General features: G+C 47.6%; 1 protein-coding gene across 3 annotated transcripts in view; it reads left to right on the top strand.

Annotated features, from left to right (window-relative positions):
- Positions 1-17,678, top strand: part of FHIP1B (FHF complex subunit HOOK interacting protein 1B) — a 22,431-nt gene extending 4,753 nt beyond the window's left edge. For 2 of the 3 annotated variants that reach the window (XM_020975864.2, XM_020975863.2), the window contains exons 2-12: positions 1,370-1,654; positions 2,047-2,685; positions 2,917-3,075; positions 3,369-3,455; positions 3,726-3,893; positions 8,417-8,496; positions 8,846-9,009; positions 9,486-10,307; positions 14,138-14,316; positions 14,718-14,880; positions 17,127-17,678. In XM_020975864.2, coding sequence (XP_020831523.2) covers positions 1,370-1,654; positions 2,047-2,685; positions 2,917-3,075; positions 3,369-3,455; positions 3,726-3,893; positions 8,417-8,496; positions 8,846-9,009; positions 9,486-10,307; positions 14,138-14,316; positions 14,718-14,880; positions 17,127-17,497 — 3,117 coding nt within the window. In that variant the 3' untranslated portion in view covers positions 17,498-17,678. The remainder of the gene's footprint in view (positions 1-1,369; positions 1,655-2,046; positions 2,686-2,916; positions 3,076-3,368; positions 3,456-3,725; positions 3,894-8,416; positions 8,497-8,845; positions 9,010-9,485; positions 10,308-14,137; positions 14,317-14,717; positions 14,881-17,126) is intronic. The other variant, XM_078157004.1, reaches the window with a different exon arrangement.

Below are 17,678 nucleotides of genomic sequence, written 5' to 3'. Positions count from 1 at the left end.
GTTCTGCTGAAGACCTCCTATCTAGGTGGGGTGAGGCCCACACCCAGAGCAAAGGTTGATGGCTGAGACTGGGCCACACCCTCCTACCCCAGTGTTAAGGGGTAGAATTCAGTGGTCAGGTTGGCATTTTGGCTACTCAGTGCCTGTGTGACTTTTGTTGGCACTTCTTGGCTAAGTGCCTGGTTTCGGGTTACTGGCCATTTGTTATACCTTCTTTCCTGCCTTTTTGGGCCCAGGGTCCTGTGGTACTGAACTCTTTTCTTCTACTCCTAAGACATTTCTCAGACGGTATGTTTCTGCTTGATTCTTCTCTGGCATTGAACTAGTCTAGTATATGTAGGACGGGGCACTGCTATCTTGTGCTTAGACAGTGGTCAGGGAGAGGAGAGAAGGTTAAGAATTTCAGGCCTTGCTCTACCTTGGCGTAGGCACTGCCTTCTTCCTCCCTATAGATTAACTGGGGAGTAGGATACCTAGTGAGCATTATTACAACAGTGAATTGTGAATATGCGTACACGGTTAGCTGGACCTAGACTATCCTAGATAAAGAGAACTTTGAAGGTTTTTCTCCAGAGTCTTCTCTGGGAAGAGCAGGAGAGGCTTGTTTACCAAGTGGACTACGTAGAGCCTACTCCTAGATCCTGGTTGCTATGGAGTTCCCTAGGGAGATGGAATGGGGGTGGTGGTGATGGAGGCTTATTGGAGAGGCCTAGCCTTGGCCGGGATAGCAGGCACCTCCCTGAGGTCCTCTTGCCACTGGTCCAGGCCCATGCATGACCCTCATTCCTCCTCATACTTTGTGTAATTCTGGACTATGTGGGTGGCTGTTGTATATAACTGATGGTGACTTTTAAGTGACTTTGATACTCTGGGGGAGTGTGTGTGTGTGTGTGTGTGTGTGTGTGTGTGTGTGTGTATATGTGCGCGCGTGCTTGCGCACGCTCTTCAGCTTTTGGTGGGAGGAGGGGTGCACATTTTCCCTTTCCATAGTAGCCATCCTGAGCCTCTTCTGAATGTTATGTATTCCTGAAGAGAGAGTATGTGTTAGTATGTGTTTATTCTGTATAAATGTGTGTTTATGTGGCAGGGTAAAAGCGTTAGCCTCCATTCAGGCAGCAGACATAAAGAAAATCAGGAAGACAAATAGTCTCTCTGTACTCAACCACACTGGGATGGGGAGGTAGGTAGGTGTTGAGAAACTCAGTTCTAAGAAAACTTAGGATATGGATGCCTACCCCTATACCATTTTGCTAATGTGCCCTCCTTCAACTGGAATGCCAGATTCTCTCTAAACTTTGCCTCAGGTTCTTAACTCTGACTGGCCTATGTTGTACTTGTCTCAGCTTTTACTTCCATTTTATCCCTACAGTCTGATGTATGCCCCTGCCACCATGGAGGATTGTGGATCTCTCCAAACTGGATGAAGCGAGTGGGAGTCACAAGTGGAGGGAGCCCTCAGTTGGCGAGCCCCAGGAGTGTGGTCCCTGGGACTCCAGCCAGCCCACCCTTCCACCCCATGGAGAAGATGAGTTGGCTGAGCAAACTGGCCCCTCGGGGCCCTGGACACCGTGCTCCTCGAACTACCAGTTTACAAGCTCCTGTTACTGCTGATCCAGAGACTTGCCTCATGGTCTTCAAGAACCATTGGTCTCAGGTAGGACCCCACTTGCTCGTCTGCCTTTGTGCAAAGTCCTTCTGGCCTGCTTCTGCTCAGTGACCCTATTCCAGTCCTTACCTTTCTCAGTACGCACCGAGTATCATTTTTCCCTAGTTTTCCTCCTTGAACCACTCCCTCTGCCTGTATTGTGCCCTTCCTTAGTGAGTCCCTCCCTAAATGTGGGGTTAGGGAGCCAAAGAAGACATGAGTGTTTATCTGTGGTAAAGGTGGGGAAAAAGGGAGGCTGGTTTTGGTTTCTAAGATTGTACCTTGTTCCTGTATAGGTAGATGAAGAGGGTATCATGAGGTAGTGCCTGCAGGATGAGTTCCTGAGAAGATCCTAGGAACTGCACTCGTAATTCTCCAATTGGCTCTTCTGTGTTTTGCAGGTAGTCAGGATCCTGGAGCGAAGGGCCCCACAAGCAGCCCCTGGGGGGTCAGATGACCTCAGTGCTGTGCACAATCACATGTACCAGATGTTGACGCTGCTGGTGGAAGACCATGCGACCCCTTCGGCTCCCACAGCCCCAGGCCCCCTTCTGGAGTTTGCCCTTCATGAGGACCTTCTAGCAAGGGTGCTGGCCTGGCAGCTGCAGTGGGATGGGCCTGGGGATGGGCTAGGGGCCGAGGAAAGGCGGGCTGAGCAGCTGAAGCTGTTCGAAATGCTGGTGAGTGAGGCCCGGCAGCCACTACTGCATCACCAGCCAGTTCGAGAGGCCTTGCTGACCTTGCTGGAAGCTTGTGGTCCTCCCACTAGTCCTGCACTGGATGCTGGCCTTGTGCTCCTGCTCAGCCAGTTGTGTGTGTGTGTGGCTCGGGAGCCTGCACTACTTGAGCTCTTCTTACAGCCTCCTCCTGAGCCAGGAGCTGCACCTCGCCTGCTACTCTTCTCCCGCCTCGTTCCTTTTGTGCACCGTGAAGGGACGCTGGGTCAGCAAGCCCGAGATGCTCTGCTGTTACTCATGGCGCTGTCGGCTGGCAGCCCCACCGTGGGCCAATACATCGCTGACCACTCCTACTTCTGCCCGGTCAGACCCCTCTTCCCCCACAGTGGGTGAGGGGAGGGACTTAATATGTGATGGCCCAGTTCCAGGGGTAGTAGAAAAGGCAAGGGTGAACCCGGGTCCTGTTCCTCCCTTTCTCCTTCATGTTCCACCTTAGACATCTCCCAGGGAGCTAGCCACCTACATCAGGGAAGGCTTTGGTGGGGTATGAATCATCTGGTAACCAGGTTGTCCCCCCATTTACTATGGCCCCAGGTGCTGGCTACAGGACTGAGTGCTCTGTACTCATCTTTACCCCGAAAGATAGAGGTTCGGGGGGATGACTGGCACTGCCTGAGGCGGGAAGACTGGCTGGGTGTGCCAGCCCTTGCACTCTTTATGAGCTCCCTGGAGTTCTGCAATGCTGTCATTCAGGTAAGGGGAGTCAAGAAGCAGCAGGGGGATGGGGGACAGTGGGAAACTTGCCTAAAGTTCTATATCTCAGTTATCCAAGTGGAAGGGACTTTATTAGGGACGTTTGTGTGTGAATGTGTACTTTAGGATGGTAGGGAGGGTTTGCAGTGCTTTCTGGGAGCCTGTGTGTGTGTGTGTGTGTGTGTGTGTGTGTGTGTGTGTGTGTGTGGTGTCTCTGCAGGTCTCTATAATCCCTTTACTTGTCAGTGTCCTGGGGCCAGGTTGCTTGCTCCCTCACCATCAATCCCCTGCAGGTGGCTCACCCAATGGTTCAGAAGCAGCTGGTCGATTACATTCACAATGGGTTCCTGGTACCTGTTATGGGCCCCGCCTTGCACAAGGTGTGGAGCAGGACAGGAGGTGGGGACTGGTTGGGAGTGGGGTTGGGTATGTCTTTAAGTCTTATCCTGACTCCCCTGGCCCTGGGGATGGTGGTGGTGGAAGATTATCCTCTTTCCTCCTCCCTTTTCTCCTCCCTATCCCAATACACACACTCTCCTCCCATCTTCCCCTAGTATTCACTCTGGGGAATAGTTGTCAACTTGGAATCTGTGTGTTTTGGGGGGTCCTGATTCCCATCCCCTCCCCCTCTCCCCCCACCCCTCCCCCAGAGCTCTGTGGAGGAGATGATTGCCAGCACAGCGTACCTGGAGCTATTCCTTCGCAGCGTATCCGAACCTGCCCTACTCCGAACCTTCCTGCGCTTCCTGCTGCTCCACCGGCATGATGCTCACACCATCCTTGACACCCTCGTCTCACGAATCAGCAGTAACTCACGGGTACAACTCCTGTCCTTGATCATGGCTACTGCCCCTAGGTCAGGGTGCTTCTTGATTTTTGTCTGCTCCCATATCCTTACTGCTGTCCTTTGACCCTCCTTGCATCATCTCATGTCTGAACAAGGTTCCTATCTTACTTGGGCCTTAGATTTTCCACTTTGGCTTCATGCCTGCACAGATTTTCCAAATGCCTCTGCTTGTTACTGTCCTCAGGAGATAATTATCCTCTCCACTTTTTTTCCTCATCCCGAGAAGATTCTATAGTCTCTAAGGTATCTACTGGATCTTCTGTCCTCATTTGTCTTATGCATGCTCAATAGCCACTTCTAATGGCAATGACTGAGATGAATTCAAGTTTTCTTACCTTTTGTGATAAGTGATACCTCATTTAGGCTCAGTCTCCCGAATGGCTTTTTGGTCCAAGGGGTAGCTATCAGGCTACTTTTAGTTTTCCATGTTTGTTAACAAACGCCCACGGAACATCTACTGTTATCAGGCTTTGTGTGGGATATGAAGTCGATTAAGTTACTGGGTCTGCTCTTTCAGAAATAATAACCTAGGAGGGGAAATAGTTTTGCAAAGCAGTGATGTTAGGAGGGAGGAGGCTAACACTTAAGCTAGACCCTGGGACTAATATTTTCTTTTCTCTAGGGAACCATGCCATACAGCTGATGGGAGTGAGGTTGAACTCTGCTTTTCTTGTTGCTAACAATTTATATTTGACCTCTGGGGTCCCAAGATACCTTTATACTATCTTTGCCTGGTTATGGACAGCAGTCCTTCCTCTTAAGTCACCTGAGATAAGAGTTTAGATGTTGGAGACAAGCATGCAACACGCTTCCTGTGGAGGAAGCATCTCAAGAGCAGGCCTGCTACCACTTTACTTCCTTCCTTGAAGCAGATACAGTGGGTTTTTTTTTAAAATTATTAATTTGTTTCATCTATGATTTTGTTAGTGTTGGGTACTCCTTCCATAAACACAAATTATAGTCTTTCTTTACCTCAATAGACAGCTTTTACTAGTTGTGGCCAAAAATTTTATCCTACTTTGGTCTACCTGGTGATCAGCCTTTCTAAACTTTGTTAGTTTGATTCTAGTATAAAAGATGTAGGGCTCCTCATCAGGCCCCTGTTATAATAACTCACATTCCATGGTCCTTTATCTTTTATAAAATGCTTTCCTCATAATACGCTGGAGAGGTCGGGAGTGCTGTCATCTCCTTTACAGATGAGTAACCTGAGGTTAAACTTTCTTATAGCCATATGGCCACTAATAGCTGCTGTTGGTTTTAATAACAGTTGATATTTATATGGGATTGTAAGGTTTATAAAGAGCTTTCCCAATTTTCCAGCTTTCATGTGAACCTCACAACTCTGAGGTTTTGGTACTGAATTCCTCATAGATAAGGAAACTGAGGTTCAAAAAAGCTGATAATTTTTATGCTGCTAGGAAGTGGTAGAGCCAGGCCTTAACCTCCTGCTCTCAAAGTCCAGTGCTGATTGGCTCTAGAAGGTGGTCTTCCCAAGAGCACCTTAGAATTCTCTCTCCAAGATCTGTTACTTGACAATGTGTGTTCTCATTTTTTTCTGATTTAACTTCTTTCCCTTAAAGCTGGAAGGAATCATGGAGTTCTTCTAATCCAATTGTCTCATTTTTATGAATAAGGAAACCTGGACCAAGGCTGGTCAAATGGCTTGTCTTAGGTCCAGAAGTAGTAAATGACCCTCAAGGCTGAAATTTGAACCAAGTCTTCTGACCTCAGAGCTGATGATCTTTCTCCTGCTTCACACTTTGGAAAACTTCTAACCTCTGCTGTTGAGCTAAGGGGAAGAACAGTAATTTTAGGTAAGGCATTGCGATTTGAGTGTCTAGAGGAAGGCAGTGAGGATGGTGAAAGAGCTCAGTTTCATGCCCTACGAGGATCGGTGGAAGGAGCTGGGGATTGCCTGGAGAAGCAAAGATTTAAGAGTGGCATGGTACTTTCTTCATGTATGTGCTAGGCTCTCGTGTAGAAGGGAGATTGGGCTTCTCCTTGCAAGAATAATGAGGGGAAATTACAGAGGGAGGCTTCATTTGGAAAATTTTGCCTTATACCAAACAATTAAAATTTTCCTAAAGTGGAATGACCTGCCTCAAGAGGTCTTCAAATGAAGGCTGGCTGACTAGTTGTTGGGTCTCTTGTAGAGAGGATTCTCATTCAGGGGCCTATTGGATTAGCTGACCTCAGAGGTCTCTTGCAGCTCTGAGATTCTGTGTCCATACCTAGGCAGAGAGAATCTGGGGGAATCGAGGAACCTCAGAAGCCAAAGAGAAATTGGCTGCTGTGGCTGCAGAATCTCTCTTGCCTCCACAGATTTTGGGAGTGGGGATTCTTCAGGAGTAAAGAAAATATTAGGCAGTGCTGAGCCTTGTGCTCATCTGTAAAGGAACTATGTCTTCCTCCACCCCTAGGTCAGTGCTTCTTAAGGACATATGCACACATAATTATACTTCATGGCACAGCCTTTCCATTCCTGTGTGTCCTGCCCTGCCACCCTTCCCTGCTCCCCGTCTGTCAAAATTCTTAGGGCTTCCTAGTTTCTGCTCTCCAGCCTCCTTTTCCTGTCTCTCTGCTTTGTACTTTTCCTGATTGATACCTCTAGAAAGGGGGTTCTTAACCTATGGTCCATAAACCTCCCCCTACTCCTCCACCTCCACCACAAAGGGTCCGTGGATAGATGTTAGGGAATCCATGAACTTGAAAAGTAAAAAAAATACCTCTTAATTTTCACTAACCTCGAATTGAAATTTAGCATTTCCTTCAATTATGAATTATGAAGTACACATATTATGGTGAGGAAGGGTCCATTGGCTTTACGCGATAGTCACAAAAGGTTAAGCAGTCATGCTGTAATGCAAGCGAGATGACTCAGAGTCTCTCCTTGTGTGAAGCTCCTCCCACTTCCTAGGGCAAACCTTCCTGGTTACCTAATCTCTCCATAGAGAGATATTCAGCTACATTGTGTCACTGAATAGTTTGACACACTTAGTTACAGAGTTTAAGAATAGTCTTTGCAGATATTCAGGGACACAGTTCACCATTCTACAGACGAGCCATGTGCATGGCCTGTATGAAGCACTGTGCTTCTTCACAATTTAGGTAAGGATCAGGATCTATATCTGGAAGGAAGCTTAGAGGTCATTCAGCCCAGCCCTCTGAGATGAGGAAGCTGAGGCCTAGAAAGGATAATGATTTGCTCACGGTTGCTGTGGTAGTCAATGGCAAAGTTAGGATTTGAACTTAGGTCCCACAACTAACTCTAAGCTTCACATTCTTTCTGCTGTGCTCTATTGCCACCCTCCTCATGAGAACACGTAGTCTAGTAAGGGCCTGAGACACTACCAGATAACTAGGATATCCAGTGTTACCAAGCGAGGGCTGTCGAGTGGGGTCCAAGAGAGAAGGTCATTGTCAGCTTGGGGTGAGGAAGGGCTTTGTGGAGGAGGGGGCGTTTGAACTGGGTTTTGAAGGATTGATCAGAACTCACCAGAGTAAGAGGAGGGAAGAGAGGAGATTCTAGACATAGGGAACAGTTGAATGGAGGCACTCATGGGAGGCTAGAGAGTGGTCCATTTTATGATGAAGTTCAGAGTGTATGGAGGGGGCTGTGGATGGGAAAAGATCAGAATGGTGGTAGGAGTACAAAATTGTGAAGAGCCTTCAATGCCAGCAAGAGAGAGTCATTTTAACTTTGCTCAGCAGGCAGTAGGGAGCCACTATTGATTTTTGAGGAAAGGACTGAGCAGATAGATTACTGTGGCAGTTTGTGAAAATATGTTGGTGTGGGAAGACCCATTAAGGTGCTATTCCAGTAGGTTAGAGAGAAATGATAATGAAAGCTTGTATTGGAATTGAGAGTGGAACTAGAGAGAACTAGAGAGTATTTTTTGCAGATATCCAATTTCTTACATCACAGCTAATGAGACAAAAATTCAAACCGATAAGCAGATCACTCTTTGGAATGAAGGAAAGGGTCTTTCATCCTTGAACCTGTGGTCCCTGCTGCCTTTCTCTACCCTGATCTGTGTGGACTGTCTCCTTGTGCTCTGCCAAGTATGCATGCAAATTATCCCTTGAAAGATTACTAGACTTTTATAGTCAGACCACCTGGGTTCAAATCTTGGCTCCAGCATTTGCAAGCTATGTGACCTTGGGTAGTTACTTAACTTCATCTGTAAGATAAGGATGGCAATACTTACCAGTATCATGGGGCTCTTGTAGGGAAAGCATTTGTAAATTCTAAAGTGCTGTAGGGATGTGAGTTGTTATTTTAGCTGATGGGAGGGGAGGGATAGTTGTAGGTGATTATTCCTTTCCCCATGTCAACATGATGGTCTCTGCCTGAAAGGTGGTGGAGAGCAGCAGGGAGTGAGAACTTTATGCAGATAGCCTCTTCCTCCTAGCTCTCTACTGTTGCCCTGAGCCTGGGGACTGGTGAGAGGTGGGGACCCTTAAGTAAGTGACCCCTTCCTTTCCCTTCAGCTCTGCATGGTCTCCCTGAGCCTCTTCAGGACCCTTCTGAACCTCAACTGTGAAGATGTGGTGCTGCAGTTGGTGCTTAGGTACTGCTAGTAGGAGCATAGCTAACCCCCTTGGGAGTGCCCTGTGTATCCTCAAGAGGGATTGGTGAAGGGAGGGCACTGTTTCAGAGACCTCAGTAGGCTCAGTTGTGCATTTTCCCTAGCTGGGTGTGAGAGGGTTATGAGAGAGGGTTCCAACATAATTCTCTTCCTGACATCAGCCACCTACCCCTCACCCTTCCCCTATCCATGGCTCCCTCTCTGCCTTCCCTGATTCCCATATTTTTTGATTCCCTGGGCCCTAACCCCACATCCTTGCTGAGCCTTAGTTTTTGTGTCTCCAGACTCCTTGTCCCTCAAGTATCTGACCCCAAGCTGCTGCTTCTCTCAGGTATCTGGTCCCGTGTAACCATGTCATGTTGAGCCAGAAGCGAGCTGTACGTGACCTGGACCTGTATGGGCGAGCAGCGGACAAGTTCCTGTCCTTGATCCCTCGCTGTTGCCGGCATCGTGCCCCAAGTCCACCCCACGTGGAGCAGACTTCTTGGGCTCGAGGTGGGGATAGCCAGTGGCAAATATGGACTGGCTTCCTGGGAGGAAGCTTGTAATGGAGTATCTAATTCCACGTAGAAAGTCTAGGGTGGAAAGGATTTGGGCCAGCCTCTGCCTCTGAATAGAGCTCTCCCTAGCTTCTAATCCCATTTTAGCTCCATCTTCCTCCTGTCCCTTCCCAGCCCCCTCCTTGTTATTTTTGGCCTATACCACTCCATCAGCTTCTCCATCCTTTTTCCCATTTGGAACCTAGGGAATGGTGGGTGGGGCTAGAATGATGATTTGAAAGATGAAGGGAGGTGGAAGAAGATTCACTTATCCTGAACTGTTCTGATATCCCTATCTGTCTTTCTATCTCCCATATTCCCTCATCCTGACTTTTCCTCCTCTTCCTTGCCTTGACCTCTCCCATGATCAACTTTCCCCTATTCCACAGTGATTCCTGTGATGACCGTTATTTTCCTCATTTGTGTCTACAGGCCCTGGCAGCCCCAATTTAGATTCCTCATCAGTGGTGACAGTAACCCGTCCCTCCACACCATCTCGCCTTGCTCTTTTCCTTCGGCAGCAGAGCCTGGGTGGCACTGAGCCCCCTAGCCCCGCTCCTCGCTCTCCCAGCCTGGCCCCATCACCGGCCTCCAGCCCTGGCCACCGGCCTGGCCCTGTGGAGGAGCCAGGCGAGCTGGAAGACAACTACCTAGAGTATCTTCGGGAGGCTCGGCACTGCGTGGACCATTGTGTTCATGCCTGCCGTTCCTGGTCTGCCCCCTATGATGGGGAGCAGCCCCCGGCTGACCCTAGCCCTGTGGACCCTGGCTCTGGCCCCACTGGCCCTCGGACTAAGAAACGGAGCCTACAGCCAGAGGAAGAGGATGGGGAGGATGGGGGTGAGGGGGAGGAAGAAGAGCTAGGAGATGGGGGTCATGTGGGGGCACGGATGTTGTCTTTGGGGGAGGGAGAGGGCTCTGGTTTGCTGACCTCCCTCCAGGTCAATGGAGCTCTAGGGCCTTGGCCTGAGGGAGCCAAGAAAGTGCGTCGGGGGCCAGGTGAGGGGGTTGGGGAACAGAAGGGGGCAATTGGAGGGTTGGTTGGGCTAGAGGGCTTTGGGAGGGAACTAAGAGAGTTGGAAGTGGCACTGAGTAATGGTGGTGCTGGGCCAGATTCCCGGCACGAATCCCCATTGCTTCCTGAAGAGGAGGAGGCAGCCTACGAGAGCTTCAGTTGCCCACCTGAGCCCCTCGGCCCCCTCCTCAGCAGCCCCCTTCGGATTCCCAGTCAGCTGCCCAGCCAACCCTTCACAGGTGAGTCCTTCCCCCTGGTGTTTTGTGGGTGCCTTTGGGCCGTGTCCCGTGTGTGCTTTTAGTGCTGTTGCCCATTTCTCCCATTTCCATCCTGTGTGGAGGGTTTCCTTGGCCTTGATGTACCTTGGCTTATATTCATACTGGGTTGGATGAGACTTCTTGGCTTACGTCTCATCTGTGTCCAGACCATAGTAATCATAAGACCTCACATTTATCTAGGGATTCAAGGTTTACCAAGTACTTTACATGTATCATCTCATTTGTTCCTCATAACAACCCGAGAAAGTAGTTGCTATTCTTAGCCCCACTTTATTAGTGATGGAACTGAGACTCCAGCAAGTTAAGGGATTTGCTGCTTGGGGTCACACAGATAGCAAGGATTGAAGGTGGGATTCAAACCAAGGCCTTCCTGATTCCTAGTCCAGAGCTCTATTGATTCTGACACTTGGCACATGTCGTTTCTGTGTGTATCCTTTCATGTATATTTACCCTTGCTAATTTCTCATGCTTTCTTTATGCTTTGCTGAGTAAGTCTTCTTGGCTCATGTTTTGCATTCATGCCATGCCATATCATGTCATGTGTGTTCTGGTCATGAGTTTCCCCTTTGCAAATGATCTGTTTTAGCCTTATGTGAACTCTAGCCAATCTTCCTGTATTTGACTCCTTCCAGAATTTATGTCTCTACTCCTAGTGAATGTATGGTCTTCTGTGTTGTTTCAGGTTTACTGATGGCCTTTCACTGTACTGTGATCTTATCCTATTTAGAAGGCATGTAGATGCTGTTTCATTTATGTAAGGCATAGCTATGTCCTATCACTATAGGAATCATATGTGCCATGTCTTGTGTGGGTGGTCTCTGTGTGTGTGTGTCTGTGCTCCAGTATCCATGTGGGAGGCATGTATGTGATGTGTCCTAGATTAGAGCTGAAACTCCATATCCCAGTTGCTGAAGCAGTCCCTTGGTCCTTCAGCTCCAGAATTAACTCTTTTCTCCAGGACCAAAGCGAAGGGTCTGCCACCCTGCCCTTCTGATTAGCTGCCACCTCCAGGAAGTTCCAGCCACTGTATGCTTCCATAGCCATCAACAAATTAATCTCTCCCTCCCCCCGAGTCTGAGTTTTTCTAAGTGTTTCCTGCTACTGAACTAAAGAACATGGGGGAAACAACAAAAAATATATCCTGGAAAAGGCTACCTTAGCTAGTGTAGAGTTGGAGATTGGCCTATTGTCAGTTCTGGGTATAAAGGGGAGAGGACTGTCTGATCCTTTTCAGGTTTCTTTCTTCTCTCCCTTTGTCTCCTGCTCTAGTTACAATTCTAGTTTTTACTGGACTCCAAATTGTTTTCCTCATTGTTTGAATTTTGGTTGGTCTTGGATTCTTAGTTCTGGACAGAGGTGGCCCAAACCAGCATCTCCTTGCCTCTTCCTTGTCTTATGTGAGTCAGGCATTTATTTTCCTTTGGCTTTAGGACTGCTCATTTATTCTGCAGCTTACACTATGCCTTCTTGGTAGTCCTCAGGAGAAAGAACAAAGGTACTTTTTTGTCCATGACCTTGGACATTCTTGTCTTGGCTTTAGTCTCCCCTGATCTTACTTTGTAGTCATCTCCTTCAGTTGCAAATTTTTCTGATTCTTGGCCACAGGAAATGCTATTCTCTTCTGATATCTCCTTGGCCTGAGTCTAGATCTTGTAATTTCCTTAGCACATCCTGTTTCTTCTGTCCTAATTGGTCTGGTGTAATCACACTTAGTAGTCCAGTCTCACTACTACTTCCTTGTCTAGTATAACAAGTTGTGTTGGCATCTTGGTCCAGTTTCCTGGGTGGCTGTGCTGCCTAGAGGGTAATAGCATCCTGTAATCCTCACCTTACCCTTCTTGCCACCCATTTGGTGACAAGACTTAGAGTGCTTGGACTGAAAGGGAACTTAGAGATGATCTAAGATCTCTCACTGGTCAGGGATCCTGCAATTGTTCAGATATGGCCTTTCAGCTCTTTTCCAACTCTTATTCTTTGACTTCTCTTTCCTTCCCCCTTCATTTTACAAATAAGGAAACTTACCTGATGCTTAGTGAGACCCAGAGCTCAAGACCACAGAGCTAGTAAGTGGCAGAGTCAGAACTTGAATCTGGGTTTCTTGAGTCCTTATATGATATTACTTCCTTTCCTAAAGGAAGTAATTACTTTCTTTTCTCCTTTCTGTTCTGAAACCAAGAGCTCTCTTTATTTGGTTCTTTGACTACCTTTGATTCTTCTTTCTTAACTCTCTTCTGTTTCTGTTCTGTGCCCTGATTAATACCTTGAGCTTAATTGACTTAACTGGGCCCTTCTAGGTCTTCTGATTCTTCTCTCTTGGGAAAGCTGATTGATACATCTGAAGCCAAATAATGATTCCCACTGTGAAGATTTGGTAGCCAAGTCAGGAAGACGACTAGCTGGCCAGATTCTATCCCACTTTGTCTGCTGCCTCACTCAACCTTTATAAGCTAGCTCCCCATAGATACTTGGGTGGAGGCTCCTTCCCCTCTCCTTCTGCCACCTGGATGCTTAGGCTGCCAGAATTTTCCAGTTCCTTTGGATTTACCTCATCTTGGCCTGGATGCCTGCTTTTCCCCCAGAGTTAGAGGCAAGGTTTCTCAAAATGATTTTACTAGCACTTCAGGAAAGAGAGCAGAATGCAGCAAACTCATTGGGCTCAGAAGTGCTGAGTTAGAAAGCCTTGGGCTCTTATACCAAGATGTCCTCCATCTAGATATAGAGGCTGCTGCAGTTTCTTGTGGCCAGTGTCCCTGCTTGGGTGCAGTGGAAAAAAGATTGAGTTGGGAGTCAGAAGATCTGGGTATGTGTCCAGTTCTGCCACTTGTGTGATCTTGGGGAAATCATTTGGTATCTCTTGGCACAATTTCCTCATCTGTAAAAGGGGATTGGACTAGATGACCTCTAAGATCCAGCTCTAATTCTCTGACAACCATATCACAGAATCAGTTGGAAGGGATCATAGAATTTAGAGTTTATAGAGACCTTACAGATAAGTGCTTATTGTTTGCCAGGCACTGTTAGGCATTGAGGATACAAATAAAATGACTGAAGCAGTCCCTGTTCTCAAGGAGCTTATGGTGAAATCCAGCTACTTCTTTTTTATAGAAGGCATAACTTGAGGCTAAGAGTGTTTAAGTTCTTTGGCCAAAATTACCCAAGTGCTAAAGGAGCAGAGCTAGGATTCTCACCCAGGTTCTTAAGGCTACAGATGGATTGCTCTTTCCACGAAGCTGGGATGACTTCTAGTTACATGTTCCTGTACAGGAATCCTCTCACTAGCATCCCTAACAAGTAGTGTCCAGTCAAAGGTGTGTGTGTGTGTGTGTGTGTGTGTGTAGTTTCTCAGACTTCCCTGTAAGCTTACAAGGCTGCCCATTTTACTTCTGGCTAGCTCTGATTGTTTGGGAGTTTTTCTTTACACTGAGTGGAAATTCGCCTCTACAACTTGTACCTATTGCTCCAATTTTTACCCTGAGGAGCCAGACAGAACAAGTTAACTTCCTTTTCCATGTGACATCATTTAAGATATATACTTAAAGACAACTTTCACATTCCACTAATAGTAGAGTTACTCTGCTCCCCTGTAGTATATTGTTAACCAATCATTCCCCTCAGTAATACACAGTTCTAGTAAACTTACACAGAAGAGGACATAAGACATCATTAAGGAAAAGGAGAAGTATGGAAAATCTGAGTTTTCTGAAGCTTATGTATGTGCTCTGTCTCATATTAGAAATATGCGCCATAGCCTTGTGAGAGGTGTGTGAAAGCCTTGTGTACCATGTTCCCAGGCCCCTTCATGGCCGTGCTCTTTGCCAAACTGGAGAACATGCTGCAGAACTCACTTTATGTCAACTTCTTGCTGACGGGGCTTGTGGCTCAATTGGCCTGTTATCCCCAGCCCTTACTTCGTTCCTTCCTGCTCAATACCAACATGGTCTTCCAGCCCAGCGTCAAGTCACTACTTCAGGTAAGAGAGGAGAGGCATTCTCCTTAGGAAGAGTGGGATACTCAAAAGTCAGGAGACCCACATTCAAGTCTTGGCTACTACCATTTAACTGACTATGTGCTGTTGAGCACATTGAGTGTCCTCATTAGTGTACATGAGAGAGAGAAATCCTGGGTGGTGGAATGGGATTGTTTAAGAGAGGGCTGTTTGTGTACAGGGGATGAATATTCATGTGTATTGTGTCAAGAGAGGAAAAATAGGGTTAAGGGTAAGGATCTGGGATCATCCAAAGAACCCAGAATTAGGAATGTATGCCAGTTGTAGGGCATGGAGCAGGAATTGGGGAATTTAATGAGCCTGGCCTTTGGGGTCTGGGAACAGTCTGGCATGTGCAAAAGCTGTCATTAAATTCTGCTACACAGGTGCTGGGCTCAGTGAAGAACAAAATTGAGAGCTTTGCAGCCTCCCAGGAGGACTTTCCAGCATTACTCTCCAAAGCCAAGAAGTACCTCATCGCCCGGGGCAAGCTGGATTGGGCTGAGGGTCCTGGGACTGGATCCGTCCCAAGACGCCCAGATACCCTTGGTGAGGTCCTTTCCCCTCAATCCTTTTGAATTCTTTAGACCTCTGATTCAATCTCTCTGACCCCTTCTGGGAGGCTTCTCACCTCCCCCCTCTCCTCCCCATCCCCCTGCCCCCCACCTTTTCCCTTGAAGAAATCTTATTCTGACAGCTGGGTAAAGCCCCAACCTCAAAGTCCCAGTCCATACCTCCTAAGGTGTTACACCCCAGGCCCTGTGCCCTATGAAATTCTTAATTCCTCTGAGCCCTTCATTTGATACCCTTTCCTCTAATCCTTCTGAGTCTCTCAGTGAAGTCCTACCTAGAATTTCTAATCTCAGTGACCCCCTTGGGTTAGTACTCCATCTTCCCAGCACCTCTATCTCCCTTGGTGAGGTCTTGAGCCCCTAATTCCTCCAGTCCTCGTGTTGAGGACTACAACTTCTAAATGATAATAATAATGAAAATAGCTGACATTTATATAGCCCTACTATGTTCTAGGTACTGTGCTAAGTGCTTTACAATGATCTCATCTGATCCTTAACCATGGGATGTAGATGTTATTATTATCCCCCTTTTACAGATGAGGATACTGGAGCAACAGAGGTTGAGCCCAGAGTCACATCAATCATTTCACCATTTGTTAAGGATTGCTGAGTGTGAAGCTCTGTGCTATGCTTTGAGGATACATAGAATTAGAAAATGTAGTTGCTGCCCTCATTTAGCTAATATTCACATAGACAGAAATATCTGTCAGTATCTGATCACTTTGTAATAAGTACTATAGGCCAGCTTGTGCTATTTAAATTTACAGGAAGGAAAGGTGAACAGAGAAAGCTTTAGGGAGTGGATGAAGTTAGAGCTGGACCTTGAAGGATGGGGTAGGATTTGGAGATATGGCAAAGTTGGGCATTCTAGGAGGAGAAAACAATCTCAGCAGAGGTTTGGAGTCAGAAAGACTGGGGAGCTTTCAGGAGACAGGAGACCAGCTGGATGGAAAGGGAGAATTTGGGAAAGTGGAAATGAGGCTGGAAAGTTTTGGAGTAGAGAATTTCTGTAAAAGAGTAGTAGGTGGCCAGTGATAATTGGTGTGTGTGTGAATAGTTGAGACTTTATCCTGTAGTTTATGGGGAGCCATTGAAGATTTTTGGGAAGCAGACTAGTAATGGACATGCTCAAGCTGTGTTTGGGAAAGACTAGTAATCTCTGTTGGGTAGGATTGGAGGGGGAAAGATGGGAGGTAGGCAGATGAGCTAAGAGGCTGCAGGCATAATTCAAGGGTGAGATAATGAGGGCTTGTACTGGAGGCACAGAAGTGAGAGGGAGGTATAAGAGCAAGGATTTAGAGCTGGTAGGGCCTATTAGAGGTGATCTAGTCCAACCTCCCTCTCCCTTTTTATAGATGAGGAAATGAGACCAGAGAAGTTAAGTGATTTGGGCATGGATACATAGGTTGTGTCAGAGCCAGGATTTGAACCCAAGACCTCTGATGCCAAATCAAGTACTCTTTACACCGCACCATGCTAGAGGGAGATGGAGAGAAGTGACAGGACTCAATAGCCCTGGAATTCAGAGATGTTTTGTGAGGCTTTAAGAGTGACTGGTAAATGGTAGTTTTTGAGGAAGCAGTGTCCTAGAGAAGGTGATAAGAGATCATGGAGGGCACAGGTGGACAGGTGAGCCTTGGAAGAGTAGAAGACTCTTCTTTGCAGGAAGGAAGGGTGAGAATGTTGGGGTAGGAAATAGATATGTAAAGATGAGGAGAGACATTGAGGGATCTCATGTCAGTGATCCACGTATTGATTAGAGAAAGTAGATGGCGGGTTTGATTCAGGGGCAGGAATGGATATTGGTTTAGCAGATATGACTGCAGATATGGCTTGCAGAAAAATTGAGTGCTTATAGTGGGACAGTACACTGGAGAGTTAATGGAGAGCAAAGAGTTGTCTACCTCTTTCCCCGTCTATTGGTCTTGAGGGCAACAGGACTTGTGAAAGATTGGGTTGAGGAAGGGGAGGTGGAGCTTAGTCTGCTGGAATTGTGGCAATAGAGAAAGGTGAAAAGTGACCTGGTCCCAGGAAAACACTTTACCTCGACCCACTATCCTCATACTCCCATTCCCTTTCCAGTCCTGGGTATATTCTCAGGGAACCCAGCTTCTGGATGTGTCCTAATTCTGGCTTTCCCTGAGAGTGTATGTGTGGGACTATGACCTCTAGCTCAGCCTTGGCCCCTCCATAATCCCCTCTCTCATTTCTCCTGCTTCCTAGTGAAGGCCCGGAAGCCATCCTTGGGAGAGCTGCTCCTTCGTCATGCACACAGTCCAACACGGTCCCGGCAGGCAGCCCAAGTAGTCCCACAGCTGGGCCGTGAAGGCCCTGGTCCGGCCCTGGGCCTTGGTGGGAGTTTGGGTTCCCATTCAGCTCTGGGGACCTCACCCTTGCCCCTCCGGAGTAGCCCTGCTGAGCGTCAGGGTGAGGCTTTGCGCATCAAGAATGCTGTCTATTGTGCAGTGGTCTTCCCCGAGTTCCTCAAGGAACTGGCGGCCATTTCCCAGGCCCATGCAGTCACCTCGCCCTTTCTTCTGGAGGCCTTTGAAGAAGGGCCCAGGACCCCTGCCAGGCCCAGCCCTGAACCCTAGTCCTTCCTTCTCCATTCCCCTTGCCCAGTGGACAATCAGGAGCCCAGGGAGGGGGGCTGGATATGAGGTGGGCTCCGTTTTTAGATGCCAAGTAGGCAGAAAGATAACTTTTTAATTTATTTGAGACGAATGTTTTATGGAGAACTTGTTGCAATATGTATAAAAGGGAAATGTCTAAGCA

This window comes from Phascolarctos cinereus, unplaced genomic scaffold (assembly GCF_003287225.1).
Source record: "Phascolarctos cinereus isolate Bilbo 61053 unplaced genomic scaffold, phaCin_HiC Scaffold_726;HRSCAF=1367, whole genome shotgun sequence".
NCBI lineage: Eukaryota > Metazoa > Chordata > Mammalia > Diprotodontia > Phascolarctidae > Phascolarctos > Phascolarctos cinereus.
This window is presented reverse-complemented; position numbering and strand designations above follow the sequence as displayed.